Source organism: Falco rusticolus, chromosome 3, assembly GCF_015220075.1.
Source record: "Falco rusticolus isolate bFalRus1 chromosome 3, bFalRus1.pri, whole genome shotgun sequence".
Taxonomy (NCBI): Eukaryota; Metazoa; Chordata; class Aves; order Falconiformes; family Falconidae; genus Falco; species Falco rusticolus.
Window position 1 is genome coordinate 96,362,837 of NC_051189.1, and position 26,032 is coordinate 96,388,868.

The window sequence follows — 26,032 nt, forward strand, 5'->3', positions numbered from 1 at the left end:
GGGGCTCCCCCCGGTGCGGCCTAAGGCCCTCACCAGCCCGGCTCCGAGCCTGCGGCCCGCCCCGCGCCCATTTGCGGCCCGGGGGCGGGTTCCCGCTCTCCTCCGCGGGGCCCGGCGGGGGGCGGGGGGGGGGAGCTCCCGGCCCCTCCCGCTTCCCTCGGGCGGGCGGTGCCCCGGCGCGCGGGGGCTGCCGGGCGGTCCCGCTCGGTGACGCAATCCCGGCGCGCTCCGGTGACGCGGAGCCGCCCGGGCGGACGCCGTGTGGTTGGTCGGCCGGAGGGGGGAGGGGTGCGGCGGCTCGGCCGCGAGCGGGCGGGCAGCGCGGGGCCGGGCGGCGCGGGGCCGAGGAGCGCTCGGAGGGAGCGCGGCGGGACGTGAGAGGGAGCGCGCGCGCCCGCCCGCCCGCCCGCGCGAGCGAGCACGAGCGAGCGAGGGCGCGCGCGCGCCGGGGGGGGTTGGTGCGGCGGCGCGGCGCGGCGCGGGGGGGCGGGGAGGGGAGGGGAGGGGAGGGGCAGGCCGCGGAGCCCCCGCGCCAGGCCGCGCGGCGCGTGGCGGGCGGGAGCGGTGAGCAGGCCGGGCCGGGCGCATCCCTGCGGGGACGGTGACAGCGCAGCGGGCGGAGCCGCCGCTGGGCCGCAGGGGGGAAGCGCGCCCGCACACGAGGCGGCGGCGGCGGTGGGGGGCCGGGCCCGGCCCGCGCGCGCGGCGGGGCCGGGGCAGCAGAGGGGCCGGATCCCATCATGGCCTCGGGAGGCGGCGGCGGCGGGCTCGGTGGCGGCGGCAAGATCCGGACCCGGCGGTACCACCTGGGCGCCTCGAAGCCTCCCTACGCGAGGAGCAAGCAGGTGAGGCGCGGCGGCGGGGTCACCCCGGGCGGGCCTTTCCCCGTGTCCCCTCAGCGGCGGGGCCTCCCCTCCCCCCCACGTGCGAGGCTTCGGGCCGGGCTTTCCCGGTGGAGCGGCGCGGGGTTTCCCGCCGAGGCCGCGGGGATTGTGGGATTTCCGGGCGCCCGCCCCGCTCCCGCTCCGCCGGCAGCCGCGGGGGCTCCGCGCCTCCCTTTTGTCTGCCGCCGGGCCGGGGCCTCGGCCCGCTCCTCAGGGCGCGAAGGCGGGAGGCGGCGGCCGGCGGGTGGGCGCTCCTTCCCCCGCCGCGCCGCGGCCCCTCGGCTGCGGGGGCCCCCCCGGGGTGGCCGTTTGGTGTGGGGGCTGCGCGGCCCCTCAGCGACCCTGGGGTGCGCAGCAGAGGGACCGAGCGCTGCCTGCTGCCCGCGTGCCCCCGTCCGGGGCCAGCCCCTCCCTGCCTAAACCGCTGCTGCCTTACCGGGTGTAGTTACTTTCCAGATTTCAGCGCATCGCTTCAAATATTTCCCTCTCTTGACAAGTTTCAGATGTGCAAATGAGTTTGTGAGGGTGCTGGGTAGTTAGGCATCATCGATTTATTTTTATTTATTATTATTATTTATTTTTTATTGTCGGATGCTGTGTGCAGAACCCTCAGGTCTCCATCTGGTAGTTTCTTCAGGCTCTTGCCTGTGCCTAAATGTGCTGATGCAGTGCAAGTGAAATGTAATTCATAAGGCGTTTGTTCTCCTTTGTATTGAAGGGCAGAGGAGATGGATAACAAAAAAACAGTTCGTAAATCAGAACGCCAAAGTCCCATGCCGTTTAGAGGGGCTGGAGCCGGGGGAGAAGCAGAGGTCCTTCCCGATTGCTGTTTATTGCTGTTTACCAAGAAATTTCAAGATGCCCAGAGACAGTGCTCTGGAAATGCCCTCCACGTGTATTTGTGAACCCGAAGTTACCTGTGTGGCCAAACCCTCTGCATTATTAAATCCGTAACACGAGCTAGGGGATTGAATAATATGTGCAAAATTGAGGGAGTGTTATGCACGAGCTGTTGCTGAATTAGTTTTTATTATTTGGGAAGTACTGAGTCTTTTACGTATTATACTGATCAGCAGTGTTGTCCTTGTAAAGCTAGCACGGTGAGGCTTCATACAAAGGATCACTGCACTTGCAGAGCAAATGCTGAAAGCTCTTACGTGAATGATAGAATAACGATGAAATTGCCATATCTTGCACGTGTTGATACTGCGTAGATAACTGATAAACCTTACACACAAATTTAAAATAATTAGCATGGATGGTTTTCGGACACTTCTATTGTCTGTGCATTTTCCAGTAGGTTTATTTAAACAATGTGCCAAAGCAAACACGTGCTTCAGGATATCTGTGGGATTCTGCCCAGAGAACAGATGCTACAAATCAAATACACAGATGAAATTAACAGTAATATATTGGGGAAAAAAATTGTAACAATTAAATAAATAGGCAAACTGATAGATGTCAGGTGTGTGCTTTTGTTATAATGGATAGCTTTTTAACCCTACGCAGCTCACTGACTTGCATTGCATAAGAAGATGAGCTCTGGATAGATAGCTAACTTTAAATTTGAATTAATTGACAAGTGTTTGTGTTTCCAATATAATAACGACTCTGCAGAAGTATTCAGTGGTTTAGTGTCGATTGTCTCAGTAATGAGCTTGGGAAGACATGAAGGTGCTCAATGCAATAATATTGACATGAGGTTGTACTTCAGATACTGATTCCCCTCTCCCCTAACTACTGTCAATAAGTAGGTTCATAGAACCACTGTAATTGAACTGTTCTAGGTGCTTGCAGTCAAAACTGCAGTTCTGAAAACCCTCAGTCTCTTACCATCAGGCTCTGAAGGTGCCTAAACACTGTAGGTGGTATAGCTTTAAAGTCCCTGGGATATCTGTTTGGTTTGGGTTTTTTTCTCACTTGTATGAGAGATGATTAGTGTAATGCCTGGTTCTTGATTGTCTGCTTTCTGGATGTTGTTGTTTTGTCATAGTCTCCTGGGGAGTTCAGTCAGGTGAGAATTCTCCAATTGTGCCCAACATGCGCTGCAGTGTCAGTCTTCTCTAAAGTACCGCAACAGCTTTAGAAGACAGTTGGAAGAGGAGGTGCTGCTGCTGCTTTTTAATGCTAAAGCATTTGTTCAGAATGTGGTAGACCCTTCTTCAGATTCCTTTTTTGCCTGGAGGGATCAACCTACATCTTCCACTCTCTGGGCGAGTGTCCCAGTCACCAGGCTGTGTGTTGTCTTCAGTTCTCCTGGCTGAAGCTGTGTTACTATCCAGAAAAAGAATGCATGATTCACTGAGCCAGAAAGAGGATGTATAAGAAGATGTTGCCCTCCAAGACTGGAGACATGCAGGCTCTGATCCTTGATCTCAGAAGTTAAATGTTTTATGTTAGATGTTCCTTGGAGCAAACATGCAAAGCCTGATATTTCCTGCCTTTTTCTCCGCAAGTGCCTGATAATTACACTTTAGAGCCATGCTTCATTATGTTTGTGTATGTGTTGTTTTTTTTTAAATCTAGAGCCTTCTTTTAAACCAGCCTCAAATAGCAGAGGTGAACAGCTACTGCCTGAAAGAGAAGGCTCTGACTTACAGCTTGCGTATTCTCCTGGAAGGTAGAGATGTGGGTACAGGCCCCCCCATTAGTGAAGGGACTAAACTGTGGTATTTTCCCTTCTGAGCTACCATCCTGCCTTAAAAAAGTATGCAATCAGCAGCTATATTATTAAACAAACTGACAAACGAGAAGTGGCAGCACTGCTAAGTAAAGATGGTATAGAATCACCCACTGTGAAGGTTTGTGGGGTGGGAATTGTATCTCAGAAAGAAAAGAGCCGGTTGGGTGTTCCGGGAGAATGAGGAGTCTCTCCATTGACTGCGCTTTCCTAAGTGTTGACAGGTCCATGCTGAATGCATTGACTTTAGATGATGCTGTGCTCGGCATGCTACCTGTTTACTCCGCCATCTCATGCTGAAATATCCAGCCTCCTTCTGTACCATGTGAGGGGCTTAGGCACTTGAGTTAAAATTATGGCTTCTTTTGAGACCGAAGCACATGCAAGTGAGCAAGTTCTTGTGTCCAACATCTGGGTTTCATCTTCCGGATGTGGCCCCGGTGCTTCTAAATGCGGGTTTGTCCTAGTCATTTACGTAGACTGATGACTGGAATTACTAGTGTGGATGTGTTAATGGGATGAGTGTTTACATTGTTGACTTATTAAACATCTTCTAGTATAGTATGTTCCTGTTGTTAATTTTATGTTTAATTTGGCACACGCATGTGTGTGCGAGTGTGCACTGGTTTACCTTTTATATATCTACCTATATAAAAGGTAACATAGAGATTTCAAAGATTCTAAATGTGACTTAGAAGAGATGAGACTAAAGTTACCTTTTTGGTTATTTTTTTATTTGATAATTAACCATTCAAATGAAAACATCGGAGAACTTTGACTCTCCTAGACTTTAAAACTCATACAAGCAGATTCAAGCATGAGAAAAGACAATTAGCTGAAAAGTCTTTATAACCTTCCCATAAACATGTATGTTTATGTTAAGCTTCAGCTTAGAGCTGTTTGATAGTACAGATATGTGTAGGTTCTGCTGGGGAGCAATATGTTTTTGTTTTCTCTTACATGTGTACGTGCCAGTGCATATTTATAATGTAGATGTGCTGCCCTGATATACAAGAAAACAATCTAAAGATGTTTCCCTTGATGAAACCAACGTAAGTTGCTGCATGTTTGTAGTTGGTCTTGTGCTGATGTTGTTAGGATGTTACCTGGAAGAGGGGACCAAACAGCCACCGAACGGCACATTTGCTGGTCCTGGTCATGAAAGCCCTTCTGGGTTGGTGATTTTAACAAAGTCACTTGAGACATCATGTAAGATTCTTCCCAGATGGAATAGCTACGGGATGGGGAACTTCAGCTATATGCAGCAATGTCTAAATCATGACATTATTGCTTGCTGCCGTCTTGAAGGTAGGCCAGTTGTAAACTATTGTTTGGTGTATGCATGGGATTTTCTTGGTGGGCAGTGACTGCAGGCAGAAGGAATCCTGTAAACCACCAGGTTTATTTTGGAAGGCAATTTTGAAACTCATGCAGAGGGAGTCCCTAGAGTATGAGATTGAGTATTGTAAACTAGATACTGTTTCATAAACCCGAAGCAGGAAAATAGTAATTTAGAAAAATCTTTATTAAGAATGTCTGTAAGGACCTACACAAGTATAATTGTATTGGTTTAACTCCTGTCAATAAGGTTGCACCATGAAGCCTGGTTAGGTGGTTGTATTTATATTTGTATGCATTTCTCTGCTTGTTTTGGTTTAGTAGTAGGCTAGCATACCGAGCTAAAATTTGAACTGCCCCTAGTAGTTAACGACAGAGGTTTTCTGTCACAGCAATATCAAATTGTATTAGCAAAACAGATGTTTACATGGGGTACTTGGCTTTCTACTTTTACCATACACAAAAATGTGTCCTACTTGGGAAGAACTTTTAAAACTGAGATAGTGACAGTTTTCTCTCCTTTAGGCTAACAGTGCTCTTAGTGGTATAACAAATCATAGACAATTACTGCTGTAGCATTTTATTAATATTTTGGGGTTTGTCTTTCAGTGTGTTGTCATGACAGCCTTGGAGGCTGTGAAGTATTAGAGAAAAACAGTGCTAGTGAGCAGTATCTTAGGAGAAGAAAAAACAGATGAAATAATTGACTGTGTTAGCTGGGACGCTGCAAATTGCCTTTGGTTGCTGGCAGCACATCGCTTCCTCAGAGTTATTTATTCTTCCAGTCAGTAATTAGAACCGGTTCTTGCTCCTCTGCCGCAGAGGAACTGAGCTGCTGCTGATCCTACAGACTGCAGGAGGACAGAGTTCAAAATCTTTTGCGTGCCTAAAAAGTTTGAGCAGAGCTATTTCAGATTGGTGCAGATGCAGACTACCGTGGCATCGTGTAACAGATTCATAACACAGCGGGATGACTGGCTTAGGGGGCACTGGGTGAGCAGTGGATGTCATTTACCTGGACTTCAGTGAGGCTCTCTGCATGATCTCCCCTGTTATCCCTGTAGTCTGGTTGGTGAAATGTGGACTGTAAAGCGATTGGAAAATGAGCGGGACCATTGGCCTCAAAGAGTTGTGATCAGCGGTACAGAGTTCCTGTGGCAGCTGACTGCCAGTAGAGGCTCTCAGGGGTTCATACTGGGGCTGATAATATTATATGTCTTTATTAACAACCGGGGATGGAGGAATGGCATGCATCCTCAGAGGTTCCCAGATGATACCAAACCTGGAAGAACGTCAGCTGTATCATATGATGAGGGGTAGGGCTGCCATTGAGGAATCCCGGCAGAAATGGGCTGCCAGGAGCTTGTTGAGGTTTGGTAAAGGCAAATGGTAAGTCCTGCATCTGGGACAAAACAACCCGCCTGCCTGCTGGACAGCAAGCTGAACCTGAGGCAGTAGCGTGCTCTTGAGGTAAAGAAGGCCAACTGCATACTGAGCAGTGTTAGTGTGTGGGAAGGACGTTGAGGGAAGTGGTTTTTCCCCTCTATTTAGCACTTCTAGGACTGCATCTGGAGCGTTGTGTCCAATTTTGGCTGCTCCAGTACAAAAAAAGGTGGTGACGTACTGGAGTGAGTCTACTTGAGGGCCAACAAGATGATTAGGGGGCTGTGGCATGTGGCTGAGCAAGCTGAGTGTGTTCAGCTTAAGAAGAGTAGATACCTGACGAGAGTATAGAGAAGGTGTAGCGAGGCTCTTCTGGGAGGTTCATAGCAGTAGGAAAAGAGACAATGAATGCGCTCAAGCTGCAAAAGTAGAAATTTTGATTTCTTTTTAGGAAAAATCTTAACTGTGAGGATAGCCAATGTATTGGAAGAACTGCCCAGAGGGGTTTCCATCCCTGGAGGTGCTCCAAACCCAGGTGGACAAAGCTGTGGGAGACCTGCTGTTCTTGGTCCTCGTCTGAGCAGGGGCTTGGAGTAGGTGGCCTCTGCGGTGCCTTACAGCCTCTGCGTGTGCACAGTTCTCTTAGTGCTGCTGTTGGACCAGAGAGCACGCCCAGACGTGTTGATTCAGTGTAAATGTCAATGTTTCTGTGGGTTGGTAGTTCTTTGTTGGTCCACCCTCTAATGCTGTCTTCAGGACTGTGCTGCTTTTTGAGGGAAGAAAGAACACATCCATCTCACTGTAGCATTTTATCTAGAGTAAATTGCAGGGTTGCCCTCGAGAATAGCTAAGAGGCTCTTCTCTAGGGTTACGGTTTTCCAGACAGTTTTTTTAAAATGTCTTCTGTTTTTTTAGTGATAGGTCACATGGTGCGCTTTTCCATTTTTCTGCCATGAAACTGCAAAAACTCTGGGTTTTTTGCTTTTTAATGTTCTTTGTAAGCAATCCAGTATTTATTTTGTAGCTCTTGTACATCTACAATATGTTGAATAGTGATATTTATATAGCCTTGATAGAAGGGGGAGGAGTTGTTCCTCAGTATATGATTCTTGGTGTGTACTACTAAGACAGTATAATGAAAACTCTCCTCTGTGCTTTTTGTAGCATACAATATAAGCCCTCAATGCTGAAGAATTAAGTGCCCACAATATTGTTCTAATGAGGAATTCTAGCCACTAGGCAGAATTTTTTAGTACTTGTTAGGGTATTAAATTATTTATCTATGCAGTTTCATGAACAACTGCCCTAAATTTGGACATATTATTGTTTTCCCTTGTACAGATCTCTTGTGCCAGGTATCTTCTCTTTCTGCTGCATTCCTCATTTTACTTATTTTAATTTATAGGGCTGCTTAGAAGTCTTGACTTGCTCTGTCCTTGCCCTTATGCCTAAACGCTACAGGTTTTATCTTCTTCTTGCAACTGTCTGAAAGGTACATTTTAAATGCCCCTTTTAAGCCAAAGAGATGTTAATTTTGCTAAGGGTTGAGCCACTTAAAGGTAGTAGTGTTATTCACAGCTGTTTGTCACCACCTCTGGTGGGAGATGGTTATATCCATCAGTTGTTGGTGGAAGGGACAGGGAAAGTAGTCTCTAAACCCCTTTAAGCCAAATCAGTTGGACCATCTTAAAACTGAGTGAAGACAAGTATGAACTAGCTTGTTTGACTTTGCCTGAAGCTTAAGTAGTTTTGCAACTTGCTGATACAGTATTTGTCATTGTGGTATTCTAGATTACTGTATGAAAATACTTATTAATTAAAAGACCTTCTCTTAACTATGACATTTGATTTTCTTTGCTTTTGTGTGAGAGTGTACAAGTACATTCCCTTTCTTTTGACAAGAAAAGACTTCAAGCCCTAAAACTTTCATATTGGGACAGCAGTACTAATATTTCTGAGGAGGGGAGTTTCCTTTGAGATTCAATAACTCATCTCATAATTGCATGTTGTGTTTAATTACAGTGCCTTTGTGTGTGTTTGGCTTGGCTGTGACCACCATGTTTTTTAAAGTAAACATAAGTTCATCTTTACATTCACCTTTGCTGGCAAAAAATGTGTATGCTAACACATGGGCACCAACATGCACTGAAGTCTTGCAGCTATGGTTTTGGCACACAGGCTAGCTCTGCGAATACCTGTGCCAGCAGAAAGTTTTCTTTCTCCTTGCGGAGGTTATTTCTTGTCTCCGTAAGGTCTGCTCTTGAAAAGAGTTGTGTGAGAGTGTCCTGGAGAGCAGGCTGACTTTGCTTTTAGTTATGGTTGTATTTTGAATCACTTTTTTAAATTTTTTTTTTTTTTTTGGAAGCTGGTGAGTCGCACGACTCCTGCCCCTATTAGAGCTCAAGGACTAGTGACTTCCAAGACTTAAGTAAACCAAGCAAAGAGTTAAATTGTTCAACTGGCATTTTCTTGGAGACTGGATTATGGGTCTGGTGAGGCACTGAAGTATTTACAATAAGGAAACCTTAAATCTGTGAGGAAAAACTATTATCAGTATGCGCAAGCCTGTAGTATGGATGCATTTGTAGTTTAAGTCATCCTGTGCTAAGCAGATGTAAACAAGGTTTAAACTGGTTTAAATGTAGCTGTATTGGGGAATTACTGTGGTGCAACTAGATAACATGTTAAATTTAGCTAGAGCAGTGCACCTCTTCTAATGTCAGCCCTTAGTATTTGTTATTAAACTTACTTTACAGAGTTGTAGAATATATACTGGTTTGTAGATGCCATTACCTTCAATCACTAAAAAAATAATCTTTCTGGACAAGTTGTGTGTCAGTTGAGCTGCAGTGAAAAAATATGGCCAGAAAGACAGTGCTTTATGACTGAAGATTACTGCCCTGCAGTAGAGGTGAGCCTGCCTTGGCTTTACGGTTTCAGAATCTTAACTTAAAGTGTCAGAGAATGTTAACAGTAGTCACCACTGCTGCAGCTAAAGCAGCTGTGCCGAAGGGTTGGTGTTTTAGTTTCTTGTAGGCACCAATTTTTAAATTTTTAAATCTAGTCCAGAAGTGTATGCAGCAGGGTTAAATGTATCCTATTTAAAGTAATTACAGGTTCTGCTGGTTTAGATGAATTGTGAGGTTTAACTTTTATATGCTAAACAATGTGAATGATACTCAAAAAGTGGGAAGGCTTTGAGTTTTGCTAAACTAAGCAGTATCACAGAGAATAACTAAAGGTGATTTGTTGGTTACTTCAACTTAACGTGTTCAAAATTGTTAATAAGATAACGTGTTGAATGTGCAACAGGATTGACATGTTACATTTTACAAAACCACTAGCATCTTGTGTTGTCAGCTCAGTTTGTAGATCAGCATGGAAAGGAGGGATACTTCAGAGGGACCATGAAAGTACTTTCCTATCTTTCGCTTACACCACATTTAATTCAAAACATTAATTCCAGTCGTCTTGTTTGAAGATTTTGATTTACTTCGAAGTGCACTCCAAAGTGGCAGGAATGAAATTTTGTAGCAGAAAGTACTTTTGTAGAAATATATTTCAAATTATCTATAAAGCCTTGGACACTGGGATGGACATCAGCAAGCTGTGAGTCAGGAGTTGTTGCAGAATTTGGTCTACCCTTGCTTGTGTTTTACAGACATAATGTGTCCTCATTACTACATGCCATAAATTTGCCTGTGGTGCCATGTTTGCTTGTGAGTGCTTTTAGGTAAAGTGGCACTGAAAATGTTTAATTCTTTGCTAGGGGTCTATTTGTTCTGTGGGATATGATACATGGAGAGCCTTTGTATGCATAAACTTACTTGCCATAAATGCAGGAAATAGGAAGGGTTTAGCATTTCTATTATCAGTTACATTTGGTGATGTTGAAATACTGTATTGAATTGGGCCTTACTATATAAAGAATACCTATAAATGAAATAGGCAATTTTATGCCTAAATATAAAACGTATGTTACTGTACTTTGCTAAGTCTGGTAACTTGTGCTAATGGCCTTGTAAAAACCATCTAGTGCTATGGGAAATGTATTTCTTGATCATTCTGATTTTGAAAACTTCAAACTTCCTGTCTGTGCAGTTATCACAGAGTTTGTTATCCTGATGCCATGTTTTCTTAGGTGTTGTGGTACTTGTTAAGTAAAAATTAGGGACTCTAGGATTCCCTTACAGGAAAATAAAAATAGCCTGAGCAGCATTTCACTTAATGGAATCCTATGCACTGTCTATGAAATTTAGCTATGCACAGGTGTGCATAAGGTGCGTAAGTGTGGTGGTCTTTCAATAAAAAATACTAACCGTACTTAGAGTCTCATCGTAGATTAAGGAAGAACTCCTTTAGAACTGCTTGTAAGTTGTAAGTGAAAGCAGTCTCCTTAATCTTTTTTTTTTTTTCTTTTTGATGCTGATAGATTTCTGTCTCAACATGTAACACTGAATGTATGCTCAGTAATTTACAGCGCCCATCACTGATTGCTGCTGAGGGTTAACTAAAGCGAAGGAAGGAAGGTGCCTTATACTTCTTGCTCTCTTTTGTAATGTCACTGTGTCAAATAAAGGTGTGGGCAGAACTTGAGATAAAACGATTCAGCGTCACAAGGATTTAACCTAGCGGGTTAGGCACAGATTTATCTATCGGAGCATACGTTAGCATTTGGCACTCAGATGGAAGTGAGAATGATGAGTACAGATGTGCAGGCAGTGCCAGAATGTAAAACAGCACCTGAATTTCTCTGGAATGTTTATTCTAAAGCTAACTAGATTAAGGAAAATAAGGCTCACTTCAAGCAATAAGAAGGAAATACACTGGCATTTGGTATCATAATCCCTTCTTCATGATTTTTAGAAATAAGTCTGAAGTAGTCTGCTTGCCTTTAATAAAATTTATGTTTTTCAAATGTTACATAATTAATGGCATTCCTGTAACATATTGTTCATATTAAGTCATAAGTTTTATGTCTTTTTTCTAAATGAAGTATAAAACTGCTGTCCTATGTCCAGATTGAAACCACTCCCTAAACAGCAAAAGCGGAGTTAGTCTAAGCCAGTCTAAGTCTGCTGCTGCAAGAGACAATCGTGTCATGTTTCCATTTCTGCTCCCGCTTTTACATCAGCACCCATGCAGCCACAGCGTGAGCTGGACCAGTGATCTGATGCCCCTGAGGGGTAGTCCTTGTCATCACAGTCTAGACACAAATTTTTGGCTAGATCTATTTGATAGAGCCCTGATACAGTTTGTCACTTGGCTGCATATATGTGCTAGCGGCAGCACAAGAGAAGGGTGGATTGAAGAGGAGAAAGAGACAATCTCTTTAATGTCAGTATGGACACAGGATGGTTAAAAAAAAAAAGAGGGAGAAATTTTGTTTCTTCTTCCTCTCCTCCTGGCTGCCTGATCTTGCTTTCTCTCTTGGGCCAGTTCTGGTGCACTGAGCCAGTTGAACTCATTAGTCCGACAGAGAAACATGTACTTTTTGCCAGATTTATGGATTCAGCTAGTACGGAGAGTAGTCTGCTATGTGCCAGAGCTGACGTGAGGTAACTGTGGGGGATGGAGAGGGCACGGAAATTCCCCATTGATGGTTGGAAGTTGTTAGATTGTTCTGCTCTGTCTAGGTGAACTTCACCATTAGGTACAGGTTTTCTTTTTGAGGACTTACTGCTTTCTGTGTTTTAATAACTTGAACTTTGAAATGGGAAGCAAAGAAATCTCCGAGAGGCCTGGAGGTAAAAACTTGATGCTTTTCAGGGATGAGCATACAGTGAAGTGGAAATTAGCTCTTTTATCCGGTTGTGTGTTTTGCATCGCTGACAAATTCATGTTGGTGTATGACGTTTTCTGTAATTTCGGTATAATTTTTTTAGTACGTCCTGTGTTGTATAGTGGGATTTACTTAAGCCTCTCAGACTGAAATCAACTCAATTAGAAAAATAGATGCTTTCCAGTGATGCGTTATTGCTAAGTACTCCTGCCCACCCCACCCTATGCTATGTGAGAGACCCTTGCGAGGTGGGAAAACTGTCCTGTTCCCTAAATATTTTTGGTCAAGAAATAGCCTGCTTTTAAGTTTGGAATTTGAGCTGTGACTATAACCTATAGATTTTTCTTTCTTTTTATTAATCCTTTAAAGAAATAGGATTTTAAAGTAGTAAATTGTGATGTGTTTGTTTACTGATTTGTGGTTCTAACTACATTATCTTTTGCTTAGAGCTGCATCTGAAGGCAATATGCCTTTGAGTAACTGTAGTTACTGTTGCTGTGGTGTTTGTATACATAGACTTAGACACATCTAGCAGAGCTGCCGGCACTTAGGATGATGCACAGAACTTGAAAAACTTCTGTAAATATCTATTCCTAAGCTACTGAATCTTTTTAGTGGTGTGTTGCTTGGGTTTTTTTGTTTTGTTCTGCTTTCCTGCTGATATTTTAGGATGAGCATAGAGTATGAGTGTATTTAAGATTAGCAGACAACTGTTGGTACTGACAGCAGTTCTAAATTCAGCCGGTTAAAGACTGAAACACATTCAGTGACTAAAACACTGCTACGTGTCATTGGAATTGCCCCGTGGCGTCTTCTGCCCTTTCACAATATTAAGTTTGGTGCCCCTGTGGCCTGTAGAAGAGTTTCTGTGCAGTAGTGTGTTTAGTGTAGCTGTAGTGACTGAAGATGTTCAGGAACCAGTCCCTACTTGTGGCATGAGGAGATGGGTTCTGAGCAGTCAGCACCGATTTTGATGGAGGAATAAGCCTGTTAGAATTGTCTTGTGCCATGTCTTTTGTATTTCACCTCTGAAGATCTGTCTGCATCAATGAGATGTGTAGCAGCCTTGTCAGTCTTCTAGAAGGATCTGTGAGGCCTGTGTGGGGAGGTGGTAGCACCAGGGAACCTGAGATAGGCAGAGGGAACCTGGGGTGGACACAGGACAGAGCTGGTGGCACTGGAGCAGTAGAGGGAGAGTGCTCGGCTGCTGACAGGGTAGGCTTCTTGTGTGTGCAGAGGGAGGGAAAGGGTGTTCAAATGCATATGCTGAAGTTGAAGAATAAGAAAACCAATAGTTAGGTGTAGAGGAATTGTAGAGGAATGAAGCTGGGTTAATTAACACTGATAACATACAGCTGTGGGCTGGCTTCAGGGGCGGTGGGTTGGCTGATGTGGATAAGGTGCAGCTGTGGCTGGTTCCTGCTAAGTAGTTAAATAGTTCTAAGGGGTGTGGAAGAGAAGGACCAAAGGAAGAGGAGCATGGGATGAAGAGAGACCTGGAAAAAGCAGAGGGAGAAGAGGGAGTGCCCTGGATGTAAGGGGGCTCTGGAGGTGGATGCAGCAGAGGCAAGAAGTAGTGTGGACTGGCTGAAGAGGATGAAGAAACATCATGGACAGTAGATGAACCTTTGAAACCTTGTGGGAGGATGGGTGGCTGTGCCGGGAAGGCACGGGAACTACTTATTAATCTGGTATGGGGTGGTGAAAGCCTTGCTGCAGTCAGCTAGTTTTGATAGTGCTGTGACAGTTATGTTAAGATTAAAATGCTGGCTTTAAAGACAGTGCAAGGCATGACCCTTTGCTGAAATGTCCTGGCAAGAATATGGAGTGTGCATGTTTCAAAGTGTAGTTGGTCAGTGGTACCTTTACTGCCCAACTTGGACAGGAATCCAGCCATGGTGCTTTATTGATTGGCTTCAGCTGTGATGGGCTGGTAGGAGATGCCATAAGGAGATTTTAATGTCCTTGATATTATTTTTTTTATTTATTTTTTTGTGAGTGGACATATCTGAGGTATGTGGCTTTTAGAGTAGAAGTGTGGTTTTTTTGGTTGTTTGGTTTTTTTTTTTTTGTAGTGAGATCTGTGTTTGATGATGGCTCATTCATAATGCCTGCATAGTTCTTTCACAATGCCTTTAATCAATATTTTCATTATGCAGGCAGAAAATGGAGGTGCATTTCCATGTATTTTGCTTTTCCTTGCTTTGTAGTTAAGTCAGCATGCTGTCTTCTGGAGCACAAACCCATGCTTCTTGTCTTCCACTGTGCCCAAGCCAGATGGAGCAGGCTATTCGTACTTGCTGCAGTACAGCTGCGCTGAGCGAGTTCCAGCTCCTGGGTTGGTTGGGGGAGTCACCCTGTGTTACCCCGCTTAGTATTAAAGCGTTGATAATGTGGAGAATGCTAGCAAGGCCGCCATATGCAAGAAAGAGTCAAACCAGTCTGGTTTTAGATATGGATGCTAAAATGTCGTCCTGGTTAATTATTAGTCTAGCTAGATTCTCCAGTTACTCATTAGGATTACTAATGATTGGGTGTTTACTTTTCTGGATGCCTACAACTTCTTCCATCTTGAGTCTCGGGTAGCTTTCAGTCCTGGGAGGATTTCTTCAGCAAGGGAATCATACAGGCCTATTATATGGCCATTAATCCCTAGTCTCTGATCGAGAAACTCTCTAGCAATACTACAAGCAGTAGTGCTTAGCTTTTTTGGAAAGAGGATTGCCTTGGATGCAGTTTGTGTCCTGACCATTTGCTCATTTTGGCAAATTCCAACTCATGTGAGTTTCTGATATCTTTTATTCATAGCAGCAAAATATTCTCCGCAAAAAAGGGGGACGGTGTGCCACAGGGAAAAGTGGAAATGAGGGGCTGGGGATAGAGTAGGGACCGTCTCTTCACTGGTACTGTGTGCTGAACTGTTTGTGAACTCTGCTATTACATGCAGTTAGTAGTTTTTGTTGGAAAGCTGAGGCTTAGTATTTATGTAGAATAGCAGCAACATCCTGAGCAGGGCATACTTGTGTGCATCTTAGTGTGGTAATTGTGATGGATGTGTTTATTACGCTGTATTCTATCTGGTGTAAACAGTCTCTGGATATTTATTCTGTCTTTGTGCAAGTACAAGATTAAATTACAAATCATTATGAAAATGTCAGATTGTAAATTAAGACTACTTTCTTTCTGTGAAAAGCCTTTTTGTTTTCTACCTTCCCATCCTCCTCTTACCCCACTCCCTTCTTAACTCCAGATTCAAGGATGTCTAATTTGTTTGTAACTCATGTAAGACTTGAATAAGTGAAATGGGCTACTGTTTTGTCTGTGTGCTAAATTTTTTAAGAAAGTTGAATACAGCAGAGTTCTTGTTTCAGAATTGTTTACTAGACTGAGAATATTCTTTGAACATGTAACAATTTTCTACAACAGAATAATAATTTTGACTTGAAAATTTTGTTGCCTAAATCCGGGAAAATGCCAAAGTACCTTGCCAGGGCCTTTGGTACATGTGTTAGCAAATGACAATGGAGTTCAACAAAAATCTGTTTAACTCATTACTTGTCAGTTTCCAAAGTGTTGCAAGTGTGGAGTTAGCTTTCAGGTTTGCTTGCAGCTTACGGAGTCTGGCAGCGGGTTCTGTGGCTGTGGTCAGTGCGAGAGGGAGGGAGCTTTGTGCTGCAAGCGATTTGCTGCTGCGCGGGGTTGAGATTTGACAGGAAGGTGTGTTGAAATTTTGAAGGCATGATGGGGAACGAGTGACTGCCTAAAACAAAATGGTAAATAACTATTTCTTAAACACAGGGTGTAAGGATTGCAAATAATTGGTAACTGTCAGAATGGATAGGGCTTTTATGTATTCAGAAATTGCAGAATATTAAAGTTTGGAGATCCAAAGCTTTAACATACCATGAAGTTAAATGTATCAAAATGGATCTAATCGGAGTCCTGTAGTGAGGCATCTGTTATTCAACTGTAGCTGTTTCTGGGATTTCTTTCGGGATACCCAGAGTGTTCAGAGCATAACAGTTTTTTTGATACACAGTAGTCAGCATTAGAAAAATTAGAGTTATTTAAGTTCACTGATTCTAGCAGCTGTTATGGTCAGCACTGTCACTATAGATAATTGCTGAGTTTCTGTTTTTGATGGTTTTTCAAGTGAAGTCATGAAGAGGAGGAGTCCTCAAATAAAGTATGTACATCAGGTGTTAGTTAGAAATAGAATTTCCTGATGACCTTGTGACTTGACAAGCCTCTGCTGTACTTCGGCTGAAATTTCAAAGTTCTGCACATAGCCAAGGTAACCGTGAAGTACAGAAACTGGTAGGTTAGTAGTAAATCAAAGTTAGGTTAATTTGTCATTCATGTCCCAAAAGTACAGAGATCCTATGTCAAGGATCAATCCGCTCTATCTTATTCTTATTCAGAATAATTGCTATAATTGCTATCAGTCTGTCTTCAAGGTCTGTCCAAGGTCGCATCCCAGCGTATGCTATTGACTGTGTTTCTGTAATTAACAAGTATTTTTCCTTTCAAGCAGGGAATCATTAGCAGAGTGACAGAATCAGTGAAAAACATGGTACCAGGATGGTTACAGAAGTATTTCAATAGAAATGAAGATGAATGTGTAGATGCAAATGAATCTACGAACCAGGAAGAGAATCCAGTAAACTATCACCATGATTATGCAAATGAAGATAACATAGTGATTGATGGGAGAGTGACGCCTGAATCAGCAAGAATTAATTTAGAAGGTATGTGAAAAATCATTTAGTATTCTGGCCATCTGTATTTGTTCACAGATTTCTAGTTTTGAATCTAAATTTCTAAGGGAAACTGGAAGGAGAATTTTGACAAAATTAAAAGAAAAAACCCAAACCCAACCCAAAAACCCCACACACATACCAAAACCAAACTGCTCAAAAAAACCCAAACAAAAAACCTCCAACAACTGTTTGTGAAACCACCTTAGCTTTAAACTGTAAACATATTTGTGAAACGTACTGGAGGTTGTCCCATAGCTCTTGGAAGTCATCAGTTAACTTCAGGTAGTCCATTAACCAGGTGCAAAATACTGATAATATTCATTTGCAAGTGCGCTGGATTACATTTTATTTTCAAAAGGTTTGCAATGAAAGTCTATCTAATTGCCTGAGGTAATAAAAACATTAATTTGTTTTGTTGTCCTCAAAACAGAAGACCAGATGCTAGAATGCCAGAGAAAAATTCCTTCTCATGCCCTGACTTTTTTCCTTTGAGCTTCTTCAATCAATTTAGTAGAGTTCCTTGTTAGTTTAATGGAGAACTTTGTAATTTGGTTTATGACGGTAATCTTTTTGAAATACTTGGTAACATTAAGGTGTGTGCATGGCTAGTGTGGGGTCTTTGAAAACCTGTTTGGACCCTTGGCAAAGAAGTTTGCAACCCCTCACTTTATAAAAGATTAACCTGTTTTATATGTGTGCCTCTCACTGTTTCTGTAGTTCTTCTCTGTAAATTTGATGCTATGTGAGTTTCTCTTAAATTAGCAGTCTTGTGGAACTTGATTTTTAATAAGGAGAGATTTGTCTGAGCACACATACATAACCATGTGTAGAAATTCAGTTGCTTCTGTTCTTGGCAGAATGAAAAATAATGAGGAAATACCTTTGTCACCGAAGTCTTCTAAGTGTAAATAAGGAGCTGTATTGCTTTCTGTGTAGTTGTAGCTTGAGAATAAGTTTCGATAAAGGAATAGAGGAGGTCTTCATGAATGAGGAACACGTGTTGGCTTCCCTGGAAAACTGTCTGAAAGGACCTTTCAGTAAGAACAGCTGCACAGCAAACTTTCTAGCTCCCAAGAAATCAGGAGCAGATGGACACCCTAGAACCTTTAGTAGCTTGTGTTGCCATCTGTGGATGTTTTAGACCAATCTTTCTTGCTATAATTAATAAGATTTTAAAAATTATTATTATAAATTTAGAAAGCTTGTTTCTTCAGCTCTGTATTCCTTTGCTTGGTCAGCCCCTGATAACACTGTCTTTATCTCAGACAAGACAGTCCTAAAAAATCTACCAGTGCTTTGGAGAACCAATTGTTAATACTGTGGTGGTTATGAAGATCAAACTAGCTAGTTTAAGCTTCAGTGCAAATATCAAGAAGATAGTGACTTAGTCATGTTTATACCCAGAATTCCCAGGAGAGACACTGGACTTACATGGATGTCAGGCAACACATCCATTAATAGCTGTTCTGTTCATGTGACAAGTTGGAGCTGTGAGACCACCCCTTGCAGGACCCTGGCACTGTTTATGGACCCTTTGGTTCGTGAGGGAAAAAATGCCCATTTTGCAACTGAGACTATGATGCTTACTTGTCCTTTGTGCCAAAACCTCAAAAGTTAATGGATAGGAGGTAATATTTTGCCTGTAGCATGACCTAATATGTTAATTTTGGGAGGGGGGGATGACGACACCAAACCAAACAAACTCTCCCAAACTTTCTGCAAATACACATTTTCACATTATGTATTCAGATTAACATTGTCTTTGGTACAAGGTTGTATCAATGGCAGAGTTGTCTGTAATTTGCCATGTAATCTGAAATTTCGGAAAGCTTATTGCAAGCTTTATCTGCAGAAGAAAAGGAATTCATATATGTTTGATTTGCTGAAAGACCCAATGTTAGAGCATTTGAATGTGGGGTCAGAATCTGGTGGTGTTAAACTTTATCGTTTACTACTTTAATATGATGTTAATACTTTGTATTGCAAGCAGTGGTGCTGTTGTAATCAGATGAAACCCTACCGGAGTGAGGAAGAAGTTAAATTTGGCTTCTCTATTTTTGTGCTAAGAGCTTGGCAATAGCGTGACTGTTGATAGAAAACAGCTTTTGGCTTCTGTGAGCTTGCCTATAGGAAAGCTGATTGTCTCCCTGTTCTTGTTTAGAACCATCCACGAGCAGATCTGCATTGAACTTCTCAGATGTGTTAACAAGGCCCTCTCTTCATCGAAGCCATTTGAACTGTACCATATTGGATTCCTCAGTACCACATTGTCAGCCCTCTACATCTTCTTCACTTGGCATTGGCAGTCCTGGACTGTCTCTTGTAAAAGAAATAAAAGATTCTACCTCTCAGCATGACGACGATAACATCTCAACAACCAGTGGCTTCTCCTCTAGAGCATCTGATAAAGGTAACTTTCATCTTCTCTAGTTGATTTTTTGGTAAGATGAAGTACTTTGCAGTCTTTAATATTCCACGTTACCTTAGTAAATAAGTAGGTGAATGTCAGCTGTGGATGTTAGAACGAAATTTAAAGTATTTTAGAAGTATATAGTACTGTCACCTTTTTAATATAACCATGCTTTGGGATACGTTTATGAGACCCTGATCTTACAAAGAGGCGGTGCTGATAAATGCACTTTTAGCCAGGTTGTCTGCAAATCTTGAAATTGGATAGTGGGGACTGAAGATGACTCGCTGTAGCTTGACAGCTAGGTTGATTGGAAGAGTGACTTGGAATATCTAACTGACAGCAGGTTAAATGTGAATAAATACAGGTGACAAACAGAAACACATGATGTTTTCCTGTGGTTTCACCAGGAGTCGGTAAAGGAACTATTCTGACTGAAAAAGTTTGGGTTGCTTTTTTGGCCTTTCTTCGTAGAAGGCATCAGTTGCCAATACTGCCATGTCTTTTGCTGAGTTCAGTAAGGAATGTACACCATCTTAAAGTAAAAAAACAAACCAAAACCATTATATTGATGTAGATGGGGACCTAGGTGATCTCGCTGAAAAAGGCAAACGGCAGGTTTGCAGCTTTTTCTAGTTCCCCATATAAACGGTGATTGAGGCATGCTCAGGAAGTTCTCTGGAGAACATACTTTTACAATTCAGAGTAGATGTTGCCAGGGTTTAGACTATAACCTGAATTTACTAGAGCTTTCTGGTGTGTCTCCATAAAATATACATGGGAAATAGGTGGTTAACTCTGTTAGTTCATCCTTTGGGGGAATTTTTCAGGTTTAAAAGCTGTGCAATTCTGACTTAGATGGCCTCCAACCCTTTACCAACATGGGAAGAACTGTGTGTTATAGATGCACCAGTGTTAATGCAGTTCCCTTTTATTTTACCATGAAAGAATCAAAAATAAAATTGCTCTGTATTGGAAGTATACTATTGACTTATTGTGCATGCTTTTGAAAGATTACTGAAAAGTAACGAATCGACAGTTCTGTGAACAGATTTCAAGTTCAGAGTTGATACTTGGTTTTCATGCCATATGTGAAAGGGTCTGTTTGAAGAACTCTGAAGGTTAGGTTGCTGGAGAAATGAGTGTTAGGGGGGACTTCTTCATTCTGTAAGACTTCTTTTTCTGTATTAAGGAACTCAGGAGTTAGTGTGATCTTTGATATTAAAGTTCTCTACACAAGGCATTTACATACAGCATGTTACCATTTTGGCAGATATCACAGTTTCAAAAAATACTTCAGCACCACTACTCTGGTCCACAGAAGCTGAAAGATCTCATTCTCTCTCACAACATCCTGCAGCTAGCTCTAAAAAACCTGCGTTCAATTTATCTGCTTTTGGATCTCCCTCACCTGTAAGTACTGCACAGTGTTAATTTTTAACAATTTGAATGTGTAGCCATTTTACTAACTACTCTAACCATAATACCTTTCTGTAGTCACTTGGAAACACTTCTGTCTTTAAGACAAGCCAGCTTGGGGATTCTCCGTTTTACCCTGGAAAGACCACTTATGGTGGCGCAGCTGCAGCAGCAAGGGAGACAAAAGCGCGAATTGCTCCTTATCAGGTAAGAGAATAGTAGTGTGATGTGAGGGAAAATGTGGTACAGAAAATGAAATACAGAAGGGGTAGCACTGCCAAAAAAACTGTGAGCAGGGAGCTGGAAATGTGGCAACAGTTTCTATTTTGCCCTCTCAGTCTGCAAGAGCAGAAAAGAACAATTCTGTATAAATTTTTTTTAAAACAGCTTATGTAGAAAATACTTGCCATGCACAAGAATGACTATGGCACCTTAGCTTCTGGCTGTTTGTTTTTAGTTGGGATTTCCTCTTTCAAAAAACTCATTTTCTACCATTGTCTGCTTCTGATGGTATTATGTTAAAGCATGTAAATAAAAACAATCATGGCATAACTTTTAAAATTTGTGTTTAGAGTAGCAAAATCTACCTGCATGATACTTGTCTGTACATCTTACACAAGCATGTCTACGCTCATGCTATGAATATATTGTATGAAACTGCAATCTTTACTAGTATCTAAAAGGCAGCTTTGCTGATCCTTTGCTCTTCTGCTACATGCAATCTCATGATAAACATGAGAGGGAGGCATGCAATCTCAAGATAAACAATAAAATGCTTTCTATTTTAATACCATTCAGGTAGCTCTTGAAGAGAGTTACTTGCCCTTGAGAGTTGTTCATGTTCTAAAATGAACCAGCAAATAAAAATGTTGACAACTCTCGGTAGTTAGGGTTGAATCTAAAAAGTTAGTAAATTCTGCTTCAGTTGGAATGTGTTTAAATCAAAATGGGCTTTATTTATTAAAAAAAATAATCAAAAGTCAAAATGAACTTTATTTAAGGAACTGGAAGTAAAAAGAGTTTACTATCCTGGCAGTCCATTTCTGCCATGCAACAAGGGGACCTGCAAATTGCTGACTTAGGGGAACCCATGAAAACTTGTGGTTTGTTCTAACTTGGTGTTAAATCAAACTTCTGAACACTCAGAACCTCTTGTAAGCTTGGAGCCCTCTTTGGTCAGCTATTTTTATGTTTTTTTATGAAATTTATGAAATGCTGAAAAGAGGAACCAAAATATTAGGCTTTTGAAGGAGAGACTAGCTTGCTTGTTGTTGCATGCTGTAGATTACAGCAAGTCTCGCTTGTGTTTTTACATACTGTGTGGTCTGCTTCCTGACTTCACATAGCAGTGTGGTAAGCATGATGTGGTTCCAGGAGGGTGTTTAACATAATTTTTTTTTTTTTTTTTTTTTTTTACTTAACACTGAAAGATGCCTTTTTGGATTATATTCAAAGTCATGTGGTACAAATAAAACCGTTTACTCTTTCAGTGTAATGTTTAGAGCTGTTACAGTTCAAATCAGATCTTTATCTTTTTAAACAGTAAAAATCTGCAGTCAGCTAATCTTGGGGGAAGAGAGGAAACAAGAAGCAAAACTAGGAATGCCTGATGGTGATTGTATACGTTGGTTTTAAGATGGTACACATACACAGTCATGAAACTGAGATCTGTTTTGCTACTGAAAGTATTTTCTGCAGTACAAGTCTTTGCTGCTTTTCTGTTTTCCTGGTTACTGCTTCAGAGACCCTACAGGCCTGACATCTTCCCTTTTATGACCTTTTACATCTAAATATTTCTTTTGTTGCTTTATCCCATGTGTAAGACGTGTGGGGCCCCGTTCTGTAGAGTCACCAGAGTATATTTTCTTCTTCATGGCTTGAATGCCCAGTGAGTGCGTTTTTCTCTGTCATCACAGGAGTATTGGTTATATCATCAGTATAGCCATAGGGCATAAAATAAATGCATGTTTAATTCAAAATCAAGAATTGTAACACTTGCAATGCTAATTTTTCAGCCACCAGTAAGGAGACAAATGAAAGCGAAACAAGCAAGTGTGCAATCCTATGGCGTGACAAGTTCCACAGCGCGGCGTATCTTGCAGTCACTGGAGAAGATGTCAAGTCCTTTGGCGGTAAATGGCACTCCTCTTAATCTATTTCATGTGTTTGAGAAACGTAGTAAATGTGCCAGTATAGGATGAAGATCTTCCTTATGTAGCATGCAGTTTAATTTATTGCACTGTTTTTTCAACAGGATGCTAAAAGGATTCCGTCTTCTGTTTCTAGTCCACTGTCTTCTGTAAGTTGATCACAACCCCTCTGTTTTTGTTGGATGGAACCCTCTCTTACAAAAACAAGTCATCCTCTAATATTTAGGCTTTTTTTCCCTCTTTAGCCTGTGGACAGGAACTTGCTGAATATTACTAGCTTCCAATCCAAGCGCAAACAGGTAAGAACCAGTAGCATCTTTATCTAAGAAAGGTAACTTCCTATGTTTTATTTTTAATTCAAGTTGATATTAGTATTATGTGAATTACAGTTGTCTTGGCTGTGTGGAGATTGCTAAAAGTGTCTTTTCTACCCACGCTAGATGAAGGACTGTGAAGATTACTCAGGTTGAGAATTACATTATTTTTTTATGTGGTGGTGTCTTGATGTGTCAATCAAGAATGACTTCTTTATAACACACAAATTAGTGTTTTACCTTGTCCTGCAACTTGGGGTTAAGTTGCTTGTTAATGTTTCTGTTTAGGAAAGATTTCTCTTGCAGAAATGATCAGAAATAGGAAAATACTGATTGAGTGATCATACAGACCTTGTGCAGATTTCCATGTTCATTTTGAGCAGAAGAGTAACACTTTTTTTATTACTGCTCAAAAAAGAAGAAGGAAAATTAAGTGTTGTCACTTTAACATCGGTGTTCCTAATTCCTATTTGGAGGCAGCACTGAATTGGTGATAATGCTGTAGTGAATCATTATCTCCTTTGTTAAAAAAAATATTAAAACTAGTAATGTTTTTAAATCACTTCCATTTGTAGTATTACGGAGTTTATTACATTGTAAAATCCACAAAAGGCCACTTTAAGATGAGGCACATGAAGGAACAAAAGTGTGGGTTTTCTTCTGTGCAAAGTTTTCATCTGCTGTTTTAATGAGAAAATGGACAGAATGTCTCCAGAAGTTTCTATGCTAATTTCTTGATTAGAAGTATAAGTACTTTTAGTCACTTCAAAGTTTACAAACATCTTGGATTTCCTGTACCATCTTTCACCATATGCTAAATTACAAGAATGTTGAAAAGTAGAGCATGTAATTTCTGTACTGTAAATACTATCCAATTAATTGAAAACAAAGCTGGTACGAATTCTCAGTTAAATTGTGGAACTACACCTGTGATGAGGCATTAAGAAAGATCGACCAGATTTGCAGTGTGTACAGCCTGACGTCAGTTAGAAAGCGAATGTTGCGCACAGCTGTCGCTGGATAAAAGTAGAGAAATTGTCTATTCATAATAGTAGAATTCATAAGGTTTGGCAAGGGAAGCCCTTGATGAGAAGGGGAGGAGAGGGTTGTCTGTCTTCCTGCTAAAGCAAATGTATGGTTGACAGAACACTTGAGCATGCAGGCAAAATACTTTTGCAGGTATGTTTGGTTGACTTTTTCTTACTTCAAGGGTCTGCACCAGACAGAATACCTCTTAGTGTATTGAACTTCTAACTGGGTAACTTTTATTTTTTTCACTGTACATTCCTGTCTAACTAATTTGATATCCTTCTACGATAAGGTCACCTGCTTGGTGCATGAAGGGGTGGTGGATATAGTGTTCTGGACTGTAGGAAGGCTTTTGGTACTGTCCCTCACAGCATCCTTCTGGACAAGCTGTCCAGCTGTGGATGAGCAGGTACGTGGTGTGCTGGGTGAAGAACTGACGGAACGGCTGGGTGCAAGGGGGCTACGTCTGGCTGGCGACCAGTCACCAGCAGTGTTCCTCAGGGCTCAGTGGTAGGGCCAGTGCTGGTCAATGTATTTCTCAATGGTCTGGGTGCAGGAATTAAATGCACCATTAGCAAGTTTGCTGATGATATGAAACTGGGAGGTGCTGTTGACTCTGAGGGCCAAGAGGCTTTGCAGAGGGGCCTGAATAGATTGGAGCATTGGATAGTCCATCAATGGCGTGAAATTGAACAAGAGACAATGCTGGATCTTCATCAATAGACAGTGGGATCCAGTGTACCCTCAGCAGGTTTGCAGATGACACCAAGCTGAGTGTTGTGGTTGACATGCCTGAGGAGGGATGGGATGCCATCCAGAAGGTCCTGGACAAGCTTGAGAAGTGAGGCCACATCAGCTTCATGAGGCTCAACAAGGCCAAGTGCAAGGTCCTGCACCTGGGCTGGGGCAACCCCCGGTATCGATACAGGCTGGGGGGTGAAGAGGTGGAGAGCAGCCCTGCAGAGAAGGACTGGAGGGTACTGGTGGACGAAAAGCTGGACATGAGCCGGCAATGCGCGCTTGCAGCCCAGCCAGCCACCCGTGTCCTGGGCTGCAGCAGCAGCAGCGTGGCCAGCAGGGCGAGGGAGGGGATTGTGCCCCTCTACTCCGCTCGGGTGAGACCCCACCTGGAGTGGCTGCGTCCAGCTCTGGCGTCCTCAGCACAGGAAACACACGGACCTGTTGGAGCGGGTCCGGAGGAGGGACCACGGAAATGGCCAGAGGGATGGACACCTCTCCTGTGGGGAAAGGCTGAGAGAGCTGGGGCTGTTCAGCCTGGAGAGGAGAAGGCTCCGGGGAGACCGTACTGCAGCCGTTCAGTACTTAATGGGGCTTGTAAGAAGGATGGGGACAGACTTCTTCGTAGGGCCTGCAGCGATAGGACAAGGGGTAATGGCTTTAAACTAAAAGAGGGCAGATTTAGACTAAATGTAAGGAAGAAGCTTTTTATGGTGAGGGTGGTGAAACACTGGCACAGGTTGCCCAGAGAGGTGGTAGATGCCCCATCCCTGGAAACATTCAAGGTCAGGTTGGAAAGGGCTGAGCAACCTGATCTAGCTGAAGATGTCCCTGCTCACTGCAGGGGTTGGACTAGATGACCTTGAATGTCCCTTCCAACCCAACCTGTTCTATGATTCTGTGACGTGAGATGGAGTAATGTTGGGCACGGGTATAAACTGGGAGAGGAGTGCTGGAGAGCAGCCCTGCAGCAGGGGGTGGGGGTGCTGGCTGGCAGCAGGCTCAGTGCGAGTCAGCAGTGCCCTGGCAGCCCAGGGGGCAAACCGTGTCCTGGGGTGCAGCCGACACAGCGTAACCAGCCGGTCCGAAGAGGTGGTTCTCCTGCTGTACCCAGCGTCGGTGCGGCCTCGCCTCGGGTGCTGTGG

General features: G+C 42.9%; 1 protein-coding gene across 6 annotated transcripts in view; it reads left to right on the forward strand.

Moving 5' to 3' along the window:
• The first annotated feature begins 528 nt into the window (after positions 1-528).
• The window catches only part of NUP153 (nucleoporin 153), a 46,337-nt gene continuing 20,833 nt past the window's right edge, over positions 529-26,032 (forward strand). For 3 of the 6 annotated variants that reach the window (XM_037382380.1, XM_037382383.1, XM_037382382.1), the window contains exons 1-9: positions 529-845; positions 16,599-16,815; positions 18,989-19,237; positions 20,511-20,650; positions 20,735-20,863; positions 22,672-22,788; positions 22,911-22,955; positions 23,052-23,105; positions 24,442-24,558. In XM_037382380.1, the coding sequence (XP_037238277.1) occupies positions 741-845; positions 16,599-16,815; positions 18,989-19,237; positions 20,511-20,650; positions 20,735-20,863; positions 22,672-22,788; positions 22,911-22,955; positions 23,052-23,105; positions 24,442-24,558 (1,173 nt within the window). In that variant the 5' untranslated portion in view covers positions 529-740. The remainder of the gene's footprint in view (positions 846-16,598; positions 16,816-18,988; positions 19,238-20,510; positions 20,651-20,734; positions 20,864-22,671; positions 22,789-22,910; positions 22,956-23,051; positions 23,106-24,441; positions 24,559-26,032) is intronic. The other 3 variants (XM_037382384.1, XM_037382385.1, XM_037382381.1) reach the window with 2 other exon arrangements.